This window comes from Zingiber officinale, chromosome 3A, assembly GCF_018446385.1.
Source record: "Zingiber officinale cultivar Zhangliang chromosome 3A, Zo_v1.1, whole genome shotgun sequence".
NCBI lineage: Eukaryota > Viridiplantae > Streptophyta > Magnoliopsida > Zingiberales > Zingiberaceae > Zingiber > Zingiber officinale.
The window spans coordinates 153451576-153471281 of NC_055990.1; the positions used below are offsets into that span (position 1 = coordinate 153451576).

General features: G+C 36.0%; 1 protein-coding gene across 1 annotated transcript; it reads left to right on the plus strand.

Annotated features, from left to right (window-relative positions):
• Nucleotides 1-581: 581 nt before the first annotated feature.
• On the plus strand, nt 582-18500 carry LOC122052890 (protein TIC110, chloroplastic-like). Its single transcript, XM_042614629.1, has 15 exons — nt 582-1164; nt 1443-1502; nt 2094-2217; nt 2319-2387; nt 2452-2550; nt 3899-3965; nt 6521-6585; nt 8712-8806; nt 10463-10590; nt 10670-10770; nt 12111-12327; nt 14351-14505; nt 16772-16897; nt 16999-17964; nt 18105-18500. The coding sequence occupies exons 1-15, from the start codon at nt 647-649 to the stop codon at nt 18351-18353; spliced, it is 3039 nt and encodes a 1012-aa protein (XP_042470563.1). The 5' UTR covers nt 582-646; the 3' UTR covers nt 18354-18500.
• The last annotated feature ends 1206 nt before the right edge of the window (nt 18501-19706 follow it).

Consider the following 19706-nt stretch of genomic DNA (forward strand, 5'->3'; position numbering starts at 1 on the left):
ATCTTTGATTACATTTTGGTGTATATTATTGTTTTATAAGGAATATAAATCGTATTATTATAAAATGATAAAAAAGTGGCAGTGGGCGACGGGCGACCGGTAGCAGCGGTGGTGGTGCCGAGCAACTGATGACGGCAACAACGGTGAAGAAGACGAGTGGCAAGTGACAGGCGATGGTCAACGGCTATGGCGTCGATGACTAATTGGTATAGAAAATGAGTTAAGATTATATTTAGTATTTAAATTTTAGTTAAATATTAAACTTGAAATGTAATATGTGAATTACGTGTGGTTGGTCTCGTAATCAATTCAAATTATATTATATTTTCAAACTGTACCAAATAAAATAATAAATATTATAATATAATCCTAATTGCATTATTGATTACCCTCACCAAACGTAATCTTAACATCATACCATAATGCAAGACCAATTGTTGTATTTTTTAATCCGTTTAATTTCTATTCTCATTTTCATTCCACTCTCTTCAATTTCATCCTACCAAAAAGAAGTTACTAGAACATTTTCGTTCACCAAGAATTGCATTCTTATTGGGCTTTTAGGAGGCCTGTTACTCGGCAGTGTATACTCGTGCCCGCTCCTGTTATCCTTCCGAAGGCAGGCGGATAACACGGAGAAGCAGCGATGGAAACCTCACTGTTGATCGCTACGCCTCCTGTTCCATCTCGCCGCCTCCTCTTGTCCCGCCTCGCCTTCGCCTCCCCCCGCCGTTTTCTCCCACGCCTACCATCTCGCCGACTCCTCCGCTGCCGTCGGTGCCGCCTCTCCCTTCCGCGTTGCTACGTCTCTCAAGCACCCGCAGTTGCGACTTCCGTTGATCCGTCTGTATTTGGGGGTCCGAAGGAGCTGTCCGGCCCTCAGGCTGTCATTAGCTCCCTTCCTCCTCCAGCAAGGCTTGCGTCGTCCATTGTCCTTACTGCCATCGCTATTGCCGCCGGGTTTGGTATAGGTGTTCGTCTTGGAGGAACTAAAGCTGCGGGGATTGGTGTGGCGGCGGCCCTTGGAGCTGCCAGTGGTGCGGCAGCTTATTCACTGAATTCGAAAGTCCCTGAGGTTGCGGCGGTCAGCCTGCACAATTTGGTGGTTGGGTATGATGATCCGGCAGATCTAAGGAAGGACGAAGTCGAAGCTATTGTGCAGAAGTTAGTCATTGTAGATTTCAGTCCTCGTTTCCTTGTTCTTGTCTAATTGAAAGAAGTTGTTCTTGAGATGGATCTGGGTAATCTTAACTTATGTTAGAATTTTTCAATCCTGAATCATTTTGCTGAAGAACAAGGTTTAAGGTTTTTAGAGAAACCGTGTGTACATCCGATAATTTTTTTTGGTCTGTAGGAACGTAAACCTTGAAGATCTTTCTTTTTGTTGTTATCTAGCTGATTCAATCACTATCCTATGTTTTATTCTCGATATACTGCTGCAGATATGGCGTTAGTAAGCAGGATGATGCATTTAAAGCAGAGCTCCGTGACTTGTATAGTAGGTGAGCAATCTTGTAACCTCTAAAGCGTGCAAATCCTTAAGACCATCTTGTAACCTCTAAAATGTGCAAATCTTTATGTCCGTACTTTTGTGTAAAATTTGTTTGTCCGTACTTTTGTGCAAAATTTGTTTCTGCAAAGAGTTCTACTTGGCCCATATACTGCACTACTATATTTCATGAAGAAAATTTCTGCTCTCAAAGACTTATGTTGGCAAAATGTAACGACAAAATGCTTGCCAAAAAACATGGTGATCATTATGACAATTGCCTCACTGAATCTCTTATTGCAAAATGAAGTATAAATGATGCAAGCTTAGGCGGTCAGTGTTTATGACTATGTAAAAAAATATTGGCAAGCGTAGAGCCCACATGTGTTTATAGAATGGAAGGAATCCATGATAAGTTTGCATCTGCTACCAATTTGTTTCATTGGAGGTTGATTAATCTTAAGTGCATTCTCTCTGGTGTAGTAGTTCTGCATATTACAAATGTTGCAATATCAACCTAACAGAAGTTGAATGTTCATAATTCTTGAATTTGTAATGACATTCATTCTTGTTGTTAAACTAATAGTTTCGTGCTTCATATTAGGTTTGTTTCTTCTATTCTTCCACCTGGAAGTGAAAACCTCAAAGGAAATGAAGCTGAGACTATAATTAAATTTAAAGACGCTCTTGGCATTGATGATCCAGATGCTGCATTAGTTCATGTTGAAGTAATACTCTCTTAAGTATTCCCCTCGATTCATCAAGTTATTTAATTGTATATCTGTAACAATTTGGACAAACATGAGCCATGTTTTTTTTTATATCATAGATCGGTAGACACATTTACAGGCAAAGGTTGGAAACAGGAGACCGTGAGGCTGACATAGAGCAACGCAAGGTAAATTTTTTATATTTAAAAATACTGTATAATTACACAGAAAGCTAATCAATTGTTTATGCAGGCATTCCAGAAGCTTATTTATGTTTCAACACTTGTATTTGGAGAAGCATCGAAGTTCCTGCTGCCTTGGAAACGCCTTTTCAATGTTACTGATTCCCAGGTACTTCATAAACTCATTCTTTCAAAATTGGTCTAGAAGTCAGAATATTGAGTAATTTCTTTTGGCTGCCTTTAATAGACTGGAGAAAACCTCTAGTCGAGTTGGTATGCTCCAAGTCAAACATTGAACTCGAACGACTATAACTGAAAAAGTCATCTAGTCGATTGCTCGATCATTAAGTAAAACATTATCAATTGATTTTGGATCAATCAGAAGCATTCTGTTTGCCCAAACCCTAATCCAATTGACTACTAGCCCTTGGCCAATCGATTAGCATGCTTCCAACAAACGTGGCCAATCATAAGCCTCTACAAGCTCTAGTACTTGAGCTAGTCAATGAACAATGACTTGGGAACATCCTAATATCGTAAGGTTTCAATAACGAAGTACTTGGTAGTTGGTAGCTTACCCATTACTAAGCAATCATGACATCAAATACATTTTATTTTACATGCCTAAAAACAAACTCAATATCACACCCATGCTTAGTCAGAGTTTTCACATGTCTTCAACTCTTCAGCTCCTTGATCCAGGCTTTGCCCCTCGAGCCGTCCAAACATCTCCTTGATTCGAGCTCTCCATGAGCTCTAACTCCACTCAATCCAACCTTTCAACCCTCTAATCCTTGATCTTCACAATTGCCAGGTCCAAACTTTAAGTTGAATTGACAAGGCTAATCTTGCATTCTTGATGTACCAAATTAAAAAGCACATCTAACATAAGTTGTATTGCTAAATCATCAAAAATAACATCCAACTACAAAGGAGGAATCACTGCCCCAATAGTTAGGCATGCCTTAGACTAGGTTTCCTATATATCTAATAATGCCCATTGATCTTTCATCATCTTCTGGTTTTTAACATTTGCATTGAACTTTTTCATGTTGTTGAGGTAGGTTACCCTTTTTCCTATCTAACATTTGAAGATATCATTTCAAGATCTTGAACTTTTTCAGGATTCATTTTATTTTATGTAATGGAGGTTAGTATGCATCAATTGAGGAGTCATGATGTTTTTTTTAGTGCAAAACCTATTAAGTTATGTTTTATGAATTGAAGTTATCTTAGATCATTTATTCAATCAATTACCCTTTTTTTCACTTTTGTTGTCTTCTAACCTCCTGTATTATCTTCTCAAGATTCTACTCCTACATCATTTTTTTTTTTGAGCATTTCCGCTTGTCTATTACTGTCAAAGGATGTGCATGTATGCTAAGTAGTGGAAATTAGTTGTATGAGTGTGACATAAAGATTGATTCTAGCCATTGCAGCTTATTTTAATTTTCCCATCTTTCTGAGTAGTTCCTAGGCTAGCTAATGTTTTGACCTATGTTTTGGTTTAATGCCAGATTGAAATTGCTATCAGAGACAATGCTCAAAAATTGTATGCTTCAAAGCTAAAAGCAATTGGACAAGGTAACACATTCAAGATTTCTACTTATTGATTCTTGGCTTTATCTCTTTCTTTGATCACTTATTTGAAAATTTTAATAATTTTGCTTCAGTTTTCTGTTTTTTATTCATTCACTTGTCTGGATGTCATATGGTTAGTTTTATTGCTACTCTATTACACTGTCGAAACTGCTTTGCAGCATTGAATAAAGTTTTAAGGACAAGTCAGGTACAATTTTGACAATTTATTAGCCTAATATGTTACTGAGATACAGAGTTGTACATCTTCCCATATCATTTATCATCATAAGGTGAACAAGCAGAAGTTAAAAACCTGAAAATCCATCTTGTACATAAAACTAGCAAGGTGTATGGATCAATATTAGTAACTTTGTGCTTGTCCTACGTCCAGCCACTAATTGATGGTTAGTTTGGTAAATGACCTAAGTTTCTCTATTCTGAAATATCACCTTGCACTTATTGATGTATCTATTGCATATAATGACATCTTGGTTTAGCCTCTCATGCTAACAGAAACTTTCTTATCAGATAGTTTTTGTATTTAGAACAAATGTTTACTGATGGATAGATGTTTGTGTAACATTCATAGCCTCACTTAGGCTATGCTTGGTAGGAGGGAATGGAATGGAATAGAATGATACATGCAATGTATTCTTTTATTTGGTTACAATGTAATGGTATGACAAGTGACAGTATTCATTCTATGTTTCACTCATTCAACCAGTTTGACATACTTGGTCTTTTCAGTCTACCAACATGTTTAATTCATTCAACCCACCTAATCCACCTAGTTTCACAATTGGTTGGATTGCCAAGGCCACATGGTTGTGCATTCCATGTAATGTGATCTAGGGGTGGGAAAAACAACTGATATATCCAAATTGAACTGAAAACCAAACTGAACTGATCTGAAAAAAATCATATTTTTTTCGAGTTTCATAGATTCAATATTTTGCGTTTCGGGTTTTGGTTTGGTTTTCAAGTTTTCATATAAAACCTCAAAACACCTGATCCAAACCAGGATTCTGTAATGTATATCATATATTATATCAATTAATTTATATTTCATTTAGCTAATTAAGAGTTGCATATCTTATATGTTATTTATTCTCAAATATGAATCCTTTATTAGATTAATTAATAGCATAATTAATTTAGAGAAGTTACATAGTTATGATTTGCATTGCTTCTCATTCAACTTCCTGAGTTCATACCGTTCCACAATCATACGAGGTGTAGAATTATTGAATACTTTATTTTTATGGTAGCCTGCAATTGTAACCTAACAACCTGGTAATAGATGTTGTATTTTGTTTTAAATGCACAATTCTTAGTTCTAATGTATATAGTTTTTATGAATTATAGGTCTTGCATTCAATTGTGTAATTTTTGTATAATTTTTATATTATAGATTCTAATATATTTTTTGTAATTATATTGCTAGAGTCTTTGTATAATATATATATTTTTTACGTATCATACTCAAAAAATATAAAATCTTTTTAACCGAAATCTAAACCATACAAATTGAAAATTTTAGTTTTGGGGTTTTAATTTTTTTTTTGGGAATGGATCTGGATCTGGAGATTTTTTTTATAACTTGAATCAAATCGGGTTGGGTCATATTTTTGTACAAACCGCCCTGACCCAATTCATTCACAGCTCTAGTTTAGTTTGTCGGCTTGCCAACTTTGCTTGTGTTGCATGTTCTGCTTGGTTACCCATCTTGCTCAACCAACATTGCACGTCATCCATTCAACCAATTCAAGCCACTAATTCTGTCCAATCTGACTGGTGTATTGAGTCCATTCAATTCGCTGGGCCACTTGGTTCATACAAACTGCTTGACCAATCTATTCCAAGTTGGTCACCCTATCCTGCTAACTTAATTCATCCAACAGTATTCCCTGATTCATTTGTGATTTGACTCACTTGGTTCACACATCAGAAATCACTGGCCCATTTGGCGTGCTTGGTTTGCTCTACCCATCCTTCTTGCCTGGTTGATCCCCTTCCCGTTTGATCCTCTTGGCCTGTTAGGCTTGTTTGATTAGGTTGGCTCATCTGCTCCATCAGTCTTATTTATCTGCATATGCGAAATGATAAGAAATGCTTTCATAGTGGTGAAATGAAATGTTCCACTTAAACTATAGAATCAACAGAACGAGACATTCTTAGAATGATTTTTCCACTTCGAATTGTCCATCCAGACATTAAAACTTGAACTGTGGAGGGAATTAATCATCCCATTTTCACTCAATTTTAAACTACCAAACAGGGTCGCAAGTCAAGCATAATGGCTACAGTCATCCAGGATTCATATCTGGTGGATTTCTACAAGTTATTATCCAAACTATCTACCTATCTGTTTAGGGATCTAGACTGAGATTTTTTTTATCCATTTTTTGGGTAACCTTAGTAATCATGATTGAAAATTTTACTTTGTGGACAAGGATCATTTTATCATTGAACTTTGAATATTGCTGATAATTGTACTCATTTGCTTACTAGTTAGCTGTTCAGTGCTAGAAACTTATTGTGTCATGCTTTATCTGTAGATATTGACGAGAAGCAACTCATTGATCTTAGACAGTCACAACTGTTGTATAAGCTTTCTGATCAGGTATGTACAATGATGCTAGATGAGCCTTTACCATTTTGGGGGCTTAAAATATTAAATTACCTTGGCCAATAATATCTTTGAACATGGTCGTTGGGTAGCGTTACTATAATTGATATCTGTTAAGGGGACAAAAGATGCAAATTCATTTTAATCTTAATATTGCCACTCGCTATTTGCGACAAGTGTTTGGACTGAAGATTATAAATTTTGTATATGCAATGTTTCAACTTTTTCTTATGTTGATGTTTATTTTTCACTTGTATGTTCAGTATAAGCACATATGTGAAAGATGTTTTATATATATTAAAGATGAACATGATTAAGGGGGCGTTTGGTTTAGGGGAATAGGAGTGAGGAATGGAAATGAGAATCATTGATTGCCATTGTTAATATTTGGATTATAGGAATAGGAATACAAATAAGGGAATGAATCCTTGAAATTGGGTAATAACTCATTCCTATGTACCTCCCCTTCAATGAGCCATGACCCTATTTTCATCAATCAAAATATTCCTTTATTTCCAAAATACCCTTAACCTAAAATTAAAATTTTCTCCCTTAATATCAAATATCAAAATATATTTACTTATTTTTTCTTTCATATCACTTCTCTCTCCTTGTTCTCTCTCATCATATTTTCCCTCTCATTATTTTTTCACAAACTTCCTCTCTCCTTAATCTCTCCTATCACACTCTCTTTCCTTTTTTCTCATTATACTTTCTCTCATCATACTTTCTCTCTCCTTAATTTCTTCCATCGCACTTTCTTCCTTTTTTTCTCTCATCATACTTTCTCTCTCCTCAATCTCTCTCCCATCACACTATTCTCTTTTTTCTCATCACACTTTCTCTCTCATCATACTTTCTCTCTCCTCAATCTCTCCCATCACACTCTTTTCTCTTTTTTTCTCATCACACTTTCTCTCTCATCATATTTTCTCTCTCCTCAATCTCTCCCATCACACTTACTTTCTCTCTCATCTTACTTTCTCTCTCCTCAATATCTCCCATCACACTTACTTTCTCTCTCATCATGCTTTCTCTCTCCTCAATATCTCCCATCACACTTACTGTTCTCTTTTTTTTCATCAAATTGTCTCTCTCATCATATTTTCTCTCTCCTCAATTTCTCTCATCACACTCTCTCTCCTCATTTTTCTCATTACAGTTTCTCTCTCTTCATCCTCTCTTATCATACTTTCTCTCACATCATATTTTCTCTCTCATCTTCTCTCATCATGCTCTCTTCTATCACACTCTCTTTTCTCATTTTCTTTCATCACATTTTCTCTCTCTTCATTCTTTGTCATCACACTTTTTCTCTCATCATTCTCTTTCATCATATTTTTCTCTCATATTCATCTTTCTCTCACATATAATTTTTTCTCTTATTTTCCTTTAAGGGTAAAAAAGGAAATTTTGATTTATTCCGATAGAAAATATGCAACTAACCAAACATTGTTTTTAAGAGTGATATCCATGCTCATACCCATTCCCATTCCACAATACAATGATTCCCATTCCGATTCCTATTCCTAGGAAAGAACCAAATGCCCCCTAAATACGTAAATCTATCAAGTTATAAGCCACACTTAGCCTGTTTTGTCGGGAAGGAAAAACTAGGGAAAATAGAAACAAGGAGATAAGTTGGAGAGGAAGGAAGTTCATTTTTTACCTCATGTTAAGATTTTGTACTGTTGTATTGTTTACATGGGAAGAAAATAGAGAAATAGAAATTGTAGAAAGACCATTTTACCCATGATGTTAATCGATTTTAAATCACTTTCCCTCCACCTTCTTCCCATTTAGGGAACGAGTAAATTGGAAGAATATTCATGGTTTTGTTCTGTCCGAATTCCTTTCTTGTCTAAATTTCCTTTTGAATAAACAAGATTTTTTTAAGTCGTCTCTTCTAATTTATCTTCTATTCTCTCTTTCCAAGTAATTAGGCATTAAGTAGTTGTGTCTATGCCAATCACATGGGATATTTTTGTCAACAACCTTTTTGATTCCAGAACTAATCATAAGGTGCATATGCAGCCTCAGATATTTGTCCCTCTTGGAGTGTTGTTGTGTTTTTTTATTATACTTTTGATTTTGAAATATTTGACTATGATTTTCTCCAGACTGCAGGCGAAATGTTCAGGGAACATACAAGAAAGTTGGTTGAAGAAAATATTTCATCAGCACTTTTTATTTTGAAGTCTCGCACACATGCTACGTATGATTGCTCTCTATGTGATATTACTCTTTTTTTTTCCTCCACACCTTTTATATTAATGAAGCTGTCATGAAAATTTGTAGATAGTTTATTCTAAAGATTTATTTGACTATGCACTGTATATTATTGTCCAGTTATTTCTATTTTCAATTTTCAGCACATGAGCCAGCCAATCAATTGATGAAAGAGATTTTTTGATTATCAGTTTTAATTTAGTAAATAAATCAGACGCTTTCAACAACTATGAACTAGTTTCATGTGCTTCCATCAGAGGAAATTTCTTTTGTACTAGTAATCATATTGACTTTAATGCTCCACTGATTCAGCGATAGCCACTAGCCTAATACTGTAAATTTCAAGGTTAGACAGGAGTATGGGTAACATCACTACGTCAGAAGTGATATTAGCTCCATTTCTTTTACACATCGAAGGTTATTTAAAATTGAATCATTATAGTGACTTTTCAAATTTGATTTAAACTGATAAAATTTGTTATTCCATTCCTAGTTTTCCTGTTTACTCCATGTCATGATAAATTTGAGGATTTTATTTTAGCCTTTGCTATGCTTCCAGTTGTAAAATTTTTATTTGAATGTGTGTTAATTTAACAATCCAAACATTCAGCAGGGGAAGAGCACCAGTTGTTCAAGAGCTGGATAAGGTTAACTATAATCCATTTGTGCATCATATGCCTCATCCAAACATGTTACAAAATAACAAAGGACTCGCAATGTTATGTGCAAATGCAAGTAAAGACACAAGTCCATGGTTATAGGATTTGGTTAACGACTTAGAATATACGAACACTTTTTTTTTTTTTTTGGGGGGGGGGGGGGGGTAAAGATTAGAATGGATAAGTTGAGAAGATTAATAATTCATTTAGATCATGGAATGAATTGATAGGGAATGAAAGAGTTATTCCTAAGGGATTAAATATGTGAGAAATAAGAACATATATTTCTTAATTTGTTTTTGGAATGAAATAGATGATTCATTCTTATTCCTATGTGATTTGTTGGGACATTGCAAGTAATAGATAGTAATATAAGAAGTATTCTGCTTAACTTGTCCTGCCCATTTGGTTTGCTAGCTCATTGTGTACTCAATCCACTTGCTCTACTCAACTCAAATAGTTCCTAATCTTGTTTGGTCTCTGCAATTCACCTAAGTTTGCTTTGTTTGTTTGGTCTAATGATCTGCTCACTTGCTGACTTACCTAACTTGCTTGTCTGCCTGGTCATCTGGCCTGCCCACTTTGTCGGCTTTCTTGATTCTCTGGACAGCCTATGGATGCCATTTTCCTTTTTTTTTTTTTTTTTTTTATTATTGTAATGCTATGATCATATCTGGTATGTGTCCTTAGCAAGTTTGTCAAAGGATATTTGTAGCAGTCAAGTGGTTTATGGCGCGGAGTTCTTGTAAAATACAATCATTTTTTTTAGCTTCTTTCTCTCATTTTTCTTCCAGTTGACATAAGACATACACGCCTTCCACCTGAAAGGCTAACATAGACAAGCCTACAAATTTGTTTTTCCTTTATTGGATGATTTTTTTATGGAGTTCTAAATGTGATATCTTTTCTTAAAAATTAGTATATTTTTTGGTGTTTCTCATTCTGCTTTCAATTAAAATCTCTATATATGCAAATACTTGCAGCACGGGAATAGCACACGTTGTTCAAGAGCTGGATAAGGTTTTGGAATTCAACAACATTCTTATATCACTAAGCAAGCATCATGAAAATGGTCAATTTGCTCCTGGTGTTGGACCTATATCCTTACTTGGTACTTTCTGCTTCATCCTTTTTCCTGTGATTGGATCCGTTATGATCTAGTAGTCGTGACTCTTTCAGTCTCCAATCAGGTGGGGAATACGATGGTGATAGAAAGTTTGATGATTTAAAGATTCTTTATAGAAGTTATGCAGAAGAATCTTTTCCAGATGGTCGTCTCCAAGAAGAAAAGGTTCGAATAGCTATTAATCAGTAAAGTATTTTTTGTTTAATTTGAAACGTCAATATGAGGCAACTTTTGAACATCTGAATTAAGCTTTCTGTTACCCTACTTTGTTTTTCCATCGAATGGAGGCTTGCAAACCTTCTTTCTTATTCATTTAATCTGTTAGAATGTATACTAATATAATTCAAATCAAATTTTCTAACACAATTGGATGAACAACTCTCCTCAGTAGGCTTTTGTGTACAAAAAGTGACAATTTCACATCTGGATCAGCTGTCTTGGATTCAAACTGGAGGACACTGCTATGGTTTGAAGTCCAAGAAAATAGGTTCAATGCTTAATCTGTCAATCCATTGAAATAATCGGAAATTGAAAGAAATATATTTAGGATGAGTGAGAATAAATTTGAATTGATAGTTAATTGAATGATTTTTAAGAACTTGTCAAAAGTAAATAAAAGACGGTGAAACACAAAGAATCCTGAGATGGGATGACATCTATTCTAACGAAGGACATCAAGTTGATGACTACTATGGCATTGTTGTTCTTGCACTACACATAGCAACACTGGACATGCTGGGGATGAATACGCAGGAGAGATCTAACCTATGTTGATGTTCTGTTGTTGAAGAGTAGCAAAGAACATCTTGTTGTGTCACCTGCTTCTGAAAATCTACAACCTCTTGAGTTTCTGCATGAAGCATCCACACGACATATCCATCAGCATCATTCGTGCTTGTAGTTGCACAATGCCCTTTTTGAGTTGTGAATTGAAGATAACAAATTGGCACTTACTCCAGATCAACTCAATCAAAGTATCATTTGAAGATAGTAATCTACTTTACTCTAGTGTGTTGCGTAATTGTCTTACAAGTCTCAACCATTGAATTAGTATTGCATCTCTGTTAACTTTCGTATCCAGTTGTGGGTTTCTTTTAGTTTGTAAAACAAGTTGACATCAATTACTATTTATGTTCCAGCTTGAGGGGAAGGATTAAGTTTTTACTATATGAGTGTTGTAATATGGGTGTAATTCCACAGCAGATATTTAGTCATTTAAATTTTTGTCAGTTTATACTATATGGGTGTAATTCTACTCAAGCTATTTGTCATTTGATATTTTTCCAGTCCTCTGGGTGCAGTATTAATTACTTGAATTCCGTGTAACATTAATTTTCTCAACTCCAACAAAAAATTCTAATGTAGTATTTCTTGGACATAAGAAAACCATCACTACAGAATTACGTTGCTTGAATTTTTTTGCTGCTTTCAGGTTCAAAATTTATTGTTGTGCCTAAAACATATTGGTTTGCTTTATTGTTGTTCCCTGTGATGGAAAATTGCAGCTTGCAGCTTTGAACCAGTTGAGGAATATATTTGGTCTAGGGAAACGTGAGGCAGAGAACATTATGTTGGATGTAACCTCTAGAGTCTATCGTAGGAGGCTTGCTCGAGCATTTTCTGGTGGTGATCTGGATGCAGCTCCTAGCAAAGCTGCCTACCTTCAAAACCTTTGTGAAGATTTACATTTTGATCCAAATAATGCTAGCAAGATTCATGAAGGTAATTGAATTAATTTATTAATTCCAGATTTCTCTACTTACAGTGATGTTAGTTTATATAGGATTGGTTTTTTTTTTTTCTGCCTTTTATTTATATACTCTTTGAATTTCTTCTTATTGGTGTGGGCCTTTTGGTGGACTGCGGTGCATGCAACACGACCTTGCCTCTGTTCTTTCTACATTCCATAATATGTTGTATGAAACTTGTCTGGTTAAAAAATATTGATTTATATGCTGGGTTTTTTTTTTAAAAAAAATCTGTCACTAATACAAATGGGATAGTTTTGTTTCATTTAATTTAATTTGCATGGTAAGTTTACGGTTGCGTGTGTTTATTGCTATTATAATATTATTTAAGATTTTCACTTGATAGTTTTTGGAAATTTATATGATGTGGCATAATCATTTTCTTAATTTATAAATTACTTTTTTTTAAAAAAAAATTACATATCGCTATAGTTTCTATAGTATGTTAGTTAAGCTACATTGCTAAGAAAGGATAGGCAGGACCATGGTTTAAAGTGCCGTGCCGAAACGGGCGAAACGTCTCGTTCCGCTTGGCGACCGATACCGGCACGACCCCGGCACCAGACTCACGACAGGTGTGAAGTGATGCGCGACCCTGTGGTCATAACAAAGGGGTCACTCGACTCTGCAACAATAGCGGAGAGGTCGCATAATCCTTCCGCTGCCGCCATGGAGGCATCGTGCAACCACAGTCACTGCAGAGGGGTTGCACGACTAACGTGGTCGTGCCGAAGGAGTCATGCAATCCCCACGGCCATGGCTGGTCGCGCAACCCTAGGATAACACCGAAGTCGTGTGGGCTAGCAAGTGGTGTCGGATTTAAGATTCTTTTCAATTAAACTTAGGTTAATTTTTTTAATCAACTCCTAGTTATAGTGGAGATAATCTAAAGAGACTTTATTAAAAACCTTAATAAAATTATCTAATTAATTTTATATTTTATTTATTTTAATTTAAAAATTATAATAAAATTTTTATTTATTTATTTATCTATTTTCATATCTTTTCCTTTTTTAAAAGATTATTTTTTATCTTGTTTATTTTTTAAATATTTATGTTAAATATTTTAGTTTTTAATTAATATATTTTATATTTAAAAAATACCGAAACTATATCGGCACAGTACGATACAGTACCGAAACCATATCGTTCCGGTCCAGGACCGAAACCTCGGCATGGGTCGAAATTTTAAACCTTGGGCAGGACAAGAAAAATTTCCAGAGTGTTGAAGCCACAAGTATGATGCAAGATTATCAAGGTTATTTGTGCTAGACACATTTAATCCTAAAACTGACTAGTCATTACTTGTCCATGTGGGCTTTCAGCCTGACATGCCTGGAGCATCCTAGCTTCAACATGCCCTTTCACACTCATGACTCGTGATAGGAGCCTGATAAATGGTGAAGTGGGTGGAACTTATTTCATCCTGACAATTAATTGCTTGTGGATGAGCATGAAGCATACTAGCTTCAACAAGAAATGATTTAGTTTTCTCTTTTGTTGAAAAACTCTTAGTAGAAATACAAATTATGTGTATTGCTTGTTAATGAACACTGAGCTTCTCAAGTTCCTAGGTAATCTTTATAAGGAGCAAAAGTTGATGGATATCTTTGCCACCATAAATCTTGATTTCTTTCTTTATATTGGCATGCAGAATACATTGCTTTGGTGGTCCTTTGACTGCGAGATGTCTTTCTGTAGTGACTATACTTGCTAGATCATATTTAATTTTATTTGTGAAGCATTTAATTTGATTGTGTGAATCAGGATCCTTACTTTTGGAACTCCATGTTAATCTGCACAATATACCTAGTTTTTCATATCTGCAGTTTAAACAAAAACAATTCTTTCAGAAGATGCTATGATTAAAATGGGTGCACTAAATCAGTATTATATATAGTTTGAATGCTTGGCTTGCTGCTGTATGTGATCCTTGGCAATTTATTCAGACTTTTCTTTTGTTTGACCATTTGATTCTGTCTACTTTAATCTTGCAGAGATTTACAGGCAGAAACTTCAACAGTTCGTAGAAGATGGTGAACTGAGTGATGAGGAAGTTGCTTCACTACAGCGTTACAGGGTTCTTCTTTGCATTCATCAGGAGACTGTTGATGCTGCACACGCCGATATATGTGGACGTTTGTTTGAGAAGGTAAATGTTGTTCCACATCTTTACCATTTGATTCACATTTAAGTTACTCTAGCTTAGGGATGGCAATGGGGTGGGGCGGAGACGGATTTGCCATCCCCATCTCCGAAGTAAATCCCGGTCCCCATCCTCGTCTCTAGCTAATTGGGGAATCCCCATCCCCGAACTCACGAGGATTAAACCCTCATCCCTATCCCCATCCCCGTTGGAGAGATGACACTGGGGCGGGGATGGGGGCAAATCCCCAAACCCCGGGGATTAAATCCCCATCCCTGGGGATTATTTTGGTAATAATTATTATTATTGGATATATCGGGGCGGGTTCAGGGATGGGGATAACATCCGCATACCCGCCCTAGTCTGCTGCGAGGATTTTAAAAAAATCCCTAAACCCGAACCCGATAATGCCTTCCCGAACCCGCTCCATTTCGGATTTTCCCGTGGGTATTCGAACCCACAGGGAAAATTGTCATCCCTACTCTAACTTTGCCTACACTCTTAACACACTCCTTCCTCGTTTAGTGGCATCACCTAAAGGCACTATAATAAATTGGATTTAGCCAAATCAACATTTGACCATCCCTGGATGGTCATGAAGATACGGTGAAAATGTAAAAAATGTAAACTTAGAGGAGGTTACAGCAACAGAGTATAAGAGAATAATTACATTTCACTTTGGTACTTGGGCATTTCATCTAACTACTTTCTACCCTCTTTTTATCCATGTTGGATACCAACAATTGGAAACCTACACTCCAACTGTATAGTTAGTATCCCCATAGATCATTTGACTTCAAATAATCATGTTGGACACTTGGATCTACATTTGTGATGGATACTGATACCCTAGTCCTAGTAACAAAAGGGAGTTGCAATGAACTATTTGTTCTCTTTCAGGCACACCTGAAACAGAACGTAGGAGTGTTAGCAAATATGCTTCATCTCTATCTTCTTGAGCATAACTGCCTGAAGTGCCAAGGTTTCAGCCTAGGGAGGGTTCTTTGGCTGTTTAATTATCTCTTAAGCTTTCCTGAATGTCTAATTTCTAATTCGAGAAATCTTAGCACCTGCTGTTGCTCCGCTCCCAAAAAGTCCAACACCATTCTGGTTCCTCGATTCAAAGTTCTTTTGGTTAATTATAACATAATTATTTCTCATAGATACTAATCAACATTTTAGTTAAGTTCACCTATCTTACACTGAATGTCGATTAGAGTAAATGGATTTTTTCCCATTTAGCATACTGTGCATCCTGTAGTTGGACAAGAAGGATTTCATGATGTTCCTTTTAGTGTCTGATGAGGTTATGCTTTTGATGTTGAAACATACTTGATTCATCTACTTGTCTTACATCATTTTGTTTGCACCAGTGGCAAACAGTGTCATTGATATGCCAAACCACTTTAGCATGGCTTGCCAGCTTCTTTTATGCCTTTGACAAATTTACTTGAATAATGAAACTATTTGTCCTCTAACTTGTTCTTGAAAGTGGGTTCAAGCTTTTGCTAGCCTCTTTTCATCAATGGGCTCCTGTTGTATATGGAGTGTGATTCATATGACAAATTCCTATCTTTATATCTATTTCTGAGATGTTTGGATTTATCAAAACTTGATTGACATGACCAAGACATAACTTTTACCAAAAGTTTCTTTTGATCTTTTTGTTCAAATAACAATTAAGTGAAGCAGGATCAAGACTAGAGTTACATGAGGCAACTTGTGAAACATTCCATGGCATACTTATGCTGAGTTAGATGCATATATCCAGAGACTGCCTAACTTTCAGTTCCGGGTGGGTGAGGATCAGAAAAAAAAAATCTACTTAAAGCAAGGATTAAATTTTCCTAACAGGCTAACATACTGCCTGAAAGGGGCCAAGTTTGCAAGATACATTTACTAGCATTTTGTGAAAATTTGGAAGTTAATTATCATCTGTTGACTCTAGTGTTTATGGCATTTGGTGCCAGATTGAAAATCAAAGGAAATAAATTTCATCAGTTGATTCTAATGTTTATGTTTGGTAAGCCATGCCTCCTAAGTTTAGCCATCCATTTTTTTTATTACAGTTATAGTCTAGCATTTGTTGCATATCTGTTTTTTGGAGGTTATAGTCTAGTGAAATATTTCATATTTGCTATTGGTTAACAATTCGGAAGCAACCATTGTGATTGTGTCAATGTATCATCTTTGCAATCTGTTAAAATACATTTTATAGCTATCTTTCTGTACATTATTATTTATAGTCAATCCATCATATTATTCTTGCCAGGCTGTTAGAGATGCAATTGCATCAGGCGTCGATGGATATGATGATGACATGAGAAACTCTGTGAGAAAAGCTTCTCAAGGTCTGCGCCTTACAACTGAAGCTGCCATGGCCATTGCTAGCAAGGCGGTATGTGCTTTTACAATGAACGACATCAAATGATAGCGATGCATTTGAGTTAGAAACTTGTAGGCTACAGTTCACTTATTTTAAATCGTTGACTATTGTAGGTTCGGAAAGTCTTCCTCACCTACATACAACGATCAAAAAGTGCCGGCAGTCGTACTGAAGCTGCAAAAGAGCTTAAAAAATTAATAGCATTCAATGCCTTGGTGGTCACAGATTTGGTATCTGACATTAAAGGAGAGCATGTTGCACCAACTGAGCCTATCGATGTTGAAGCTAAACCGGTAGATGAAGAAGATGAATGGGAGTCACTGCAGACACTAAGAAAGACAAAGCCAAGCAAAGAGCTGGATGCAAAATCAAGCAAGCCGGTTCAGACAGAAATAACACTCGGAGATGACCTGCCTGAAAGAGACAGGGCTGAGATCTACAGAACCTATTTGCTATTCTGCATAACCGGGGAAACTACTGCAGTACCATTTGGGGCTCAGATTGTTACAAAGAAAGACAATTCAGAATTCCAACTGCTAAAACAGCTAGGGGGAATATTGGGAATGAGTGATAAGGAAATAGTGGAGGTCCACCGGAACTTTGCAGAACAAGCATTCATGAAACAGGCTGAAATTATTCTAGCTGATGGCCAGTTAACCAAAGCGAGGATCGAGCAGCTCAATGAGGTGCAGAAGCAGGTGGGATTGCCTGCAGAGTACGCACAGAAAGTAATTAAGAACATAACAACAACCAAGATGTCTCGTGCTATCGAAACTGCCGTAGCTCAAGGGAGGATAGGCATTAAACAGGTTCGGGAGCTAAAAGAAGCTAATATTGACCTGGATAACATGATCTCGGAACGCTTGCGTGAGAATCTATTCAAAAAAACAGTGGAAGAGATTTTTTCATCTGGCACAGGTGTATTTGAAGAAGTGGAGGTGTACGAGAGGATCCCCTCAGATCTTAGCATAGATGCAGAAAAAGCCAAAGCGATAGTAAAGGAGCATGCAAAGAGCAGACTGGCAAACACATTGGTCCAAGCTGTTGCACAACTCAGACAGAAAAACCGGGATGGAGTGGTATGGAACTCAAGGGTTCAATATTTGTTGAATTTCTATAGGCTCTTAATTGTTGCTACATTTGCTTTGACACCGGTAGCAAATATTTTTCTTTAACCTTGCTCTTGGTAATGGCGATTAAATGTAACTTTCATACACAGGTATCCTCTCTCAATGACATGCTGGCTTGTGACACGGCGGTGCCTGCTGACCCCCTTACATGGTCATCTCCTAAAGAACTGGCCGACTTATATTGTGCGTATCTGAAAAGCATCCCCAAACCGGAGAAGCTTGCACGGCTGCAATACCTCCTCGGCATCAGTGATGCGACTGCTACTATACTAAGAGATACTGCAGAGAGAGGAGCACTCCCCGAAGAAGATGAAGATGAAGAAAAGTTTGAGTTTTAAGAATTTATTTTGCAACCCGAAATTTATCATAATAAGATTTTATATGAATAGAGGGTGTAGACATTTTTGAAGAGCTTGAATGTTGTACAGTAGACAAGCTAATCACACAAGGGTTACGAAATTCAGTTAATTTCATCTCTCTCTATATATATAGTCTCTATATTACATTCATTGATCTCCAAAATAAATCCAACAAAAACTACTATCCTAGAGGGTTTATTATAATCTCTCCAGGTCGTGCTGACCTCCAAATATATACTTTATATGTTTTACTAAATTTAACCAGCTTGTTATTGTTCAACTTGGTCCTAGCGTTATTAATATTATTATTTTATTTTATTTTTATTTTTGTAATCTACTTGGGCTCTGTTAATCCTAAAGGCTAGCGATTTCTTGGTTAGCTTTTAGAAATGGTTCAATTTTTTTTCCATTTTCATCCAAATTTTTCTTAGTTTCCGGTTGTGTAAAACCCTCTTTTTCCTAGGTTGTTTAGCTTTTTGATGATCCTTGGTTTCTCGGAGGTGAAATTTCTAATTGGATCCTTCAAAAACGTTATTTGAATTAGTTGGATCTTGATTTTTTATTTTCTTTGAGCTTTATCTCTCTTCTTTAGGGTTTCTCCCATGCCTGGACCATTTTGGCTTCATTATTCTTTCTGAAGTTACTTTCACGATGATCGTTTCTGTTGTTTATCATCGAGAAATTAGTTGTGTCGACTAATACATCAGATTTGAATTTGCTCCCTAATGGCTAACTCTGTAGCACTAAAAAAGCAGATTTGTTTAAGAAAAACTAGACTTCTCATAACATTTACGTTTGCTTTTGATTCATATTTGGCAATTATAAAATGGTAACAACTTCCTTTTTTTTTAATCTTGAGAAACAAGCTTTTCTCATGGTTCATCTTCTCATGTGGCAACATAGTGAAGAAGACAAAAATGGAATGCGTAGCAACCACCAATGATGGAAATAAATGAACATCATCAGGTAAATTACCATGGCTGCTGTTTTAGTGCCTGATCTTCATCTAAATTTAAACTTCGGTTTGCAATCTTGTACAAATTTAGAATGGCTCCAGATTTTTGAAACAGCTACATCCTCTACAAATGCTTCTCAGTTCTCGAGCCGTTTTTAGAACAATGGCAATTTCCGAACTTGATGGTATTTTGTTACTACATATCTGGGCAGTATCAAGTGTCTATTGATTTGTAACTTTGTTGTCTATGCTTGCTTGATATGTAACTCCTACGCAATTAAATTTAGGCTACGTTTGGTAGGATATAATCTGTCTTGTAATATAATAAAGATTACATTACAATATTGATTATTTTATTTGATTTAGTTTTAAACTTG

Excerpts from the sequence above, each read along its gene's own strand:
- LOC122052890 (XM_042614629.1), top strand. The coding sequence starts at position 647 with ATGGAAACCTCACTGTTGATCGCTACGCCTCCTGTTCCATCTCGCCGC. Across the intron at positions 6,586-8,711 it reads TGTATAAGCTTTCTGATCAG|ACTGCAGGCGAAATGTTCAG; the intron begins GTATGTACAATG and ends GATTTTCTCCAG. Across the intron at positions 14,506-16,771 it reads GTGGACGTTTGTTTGAGAAG|GCTGTTAGAGATGCAATTGC; the intron begins GTAAATGTTGTT and ends TATTCTTGCCAG.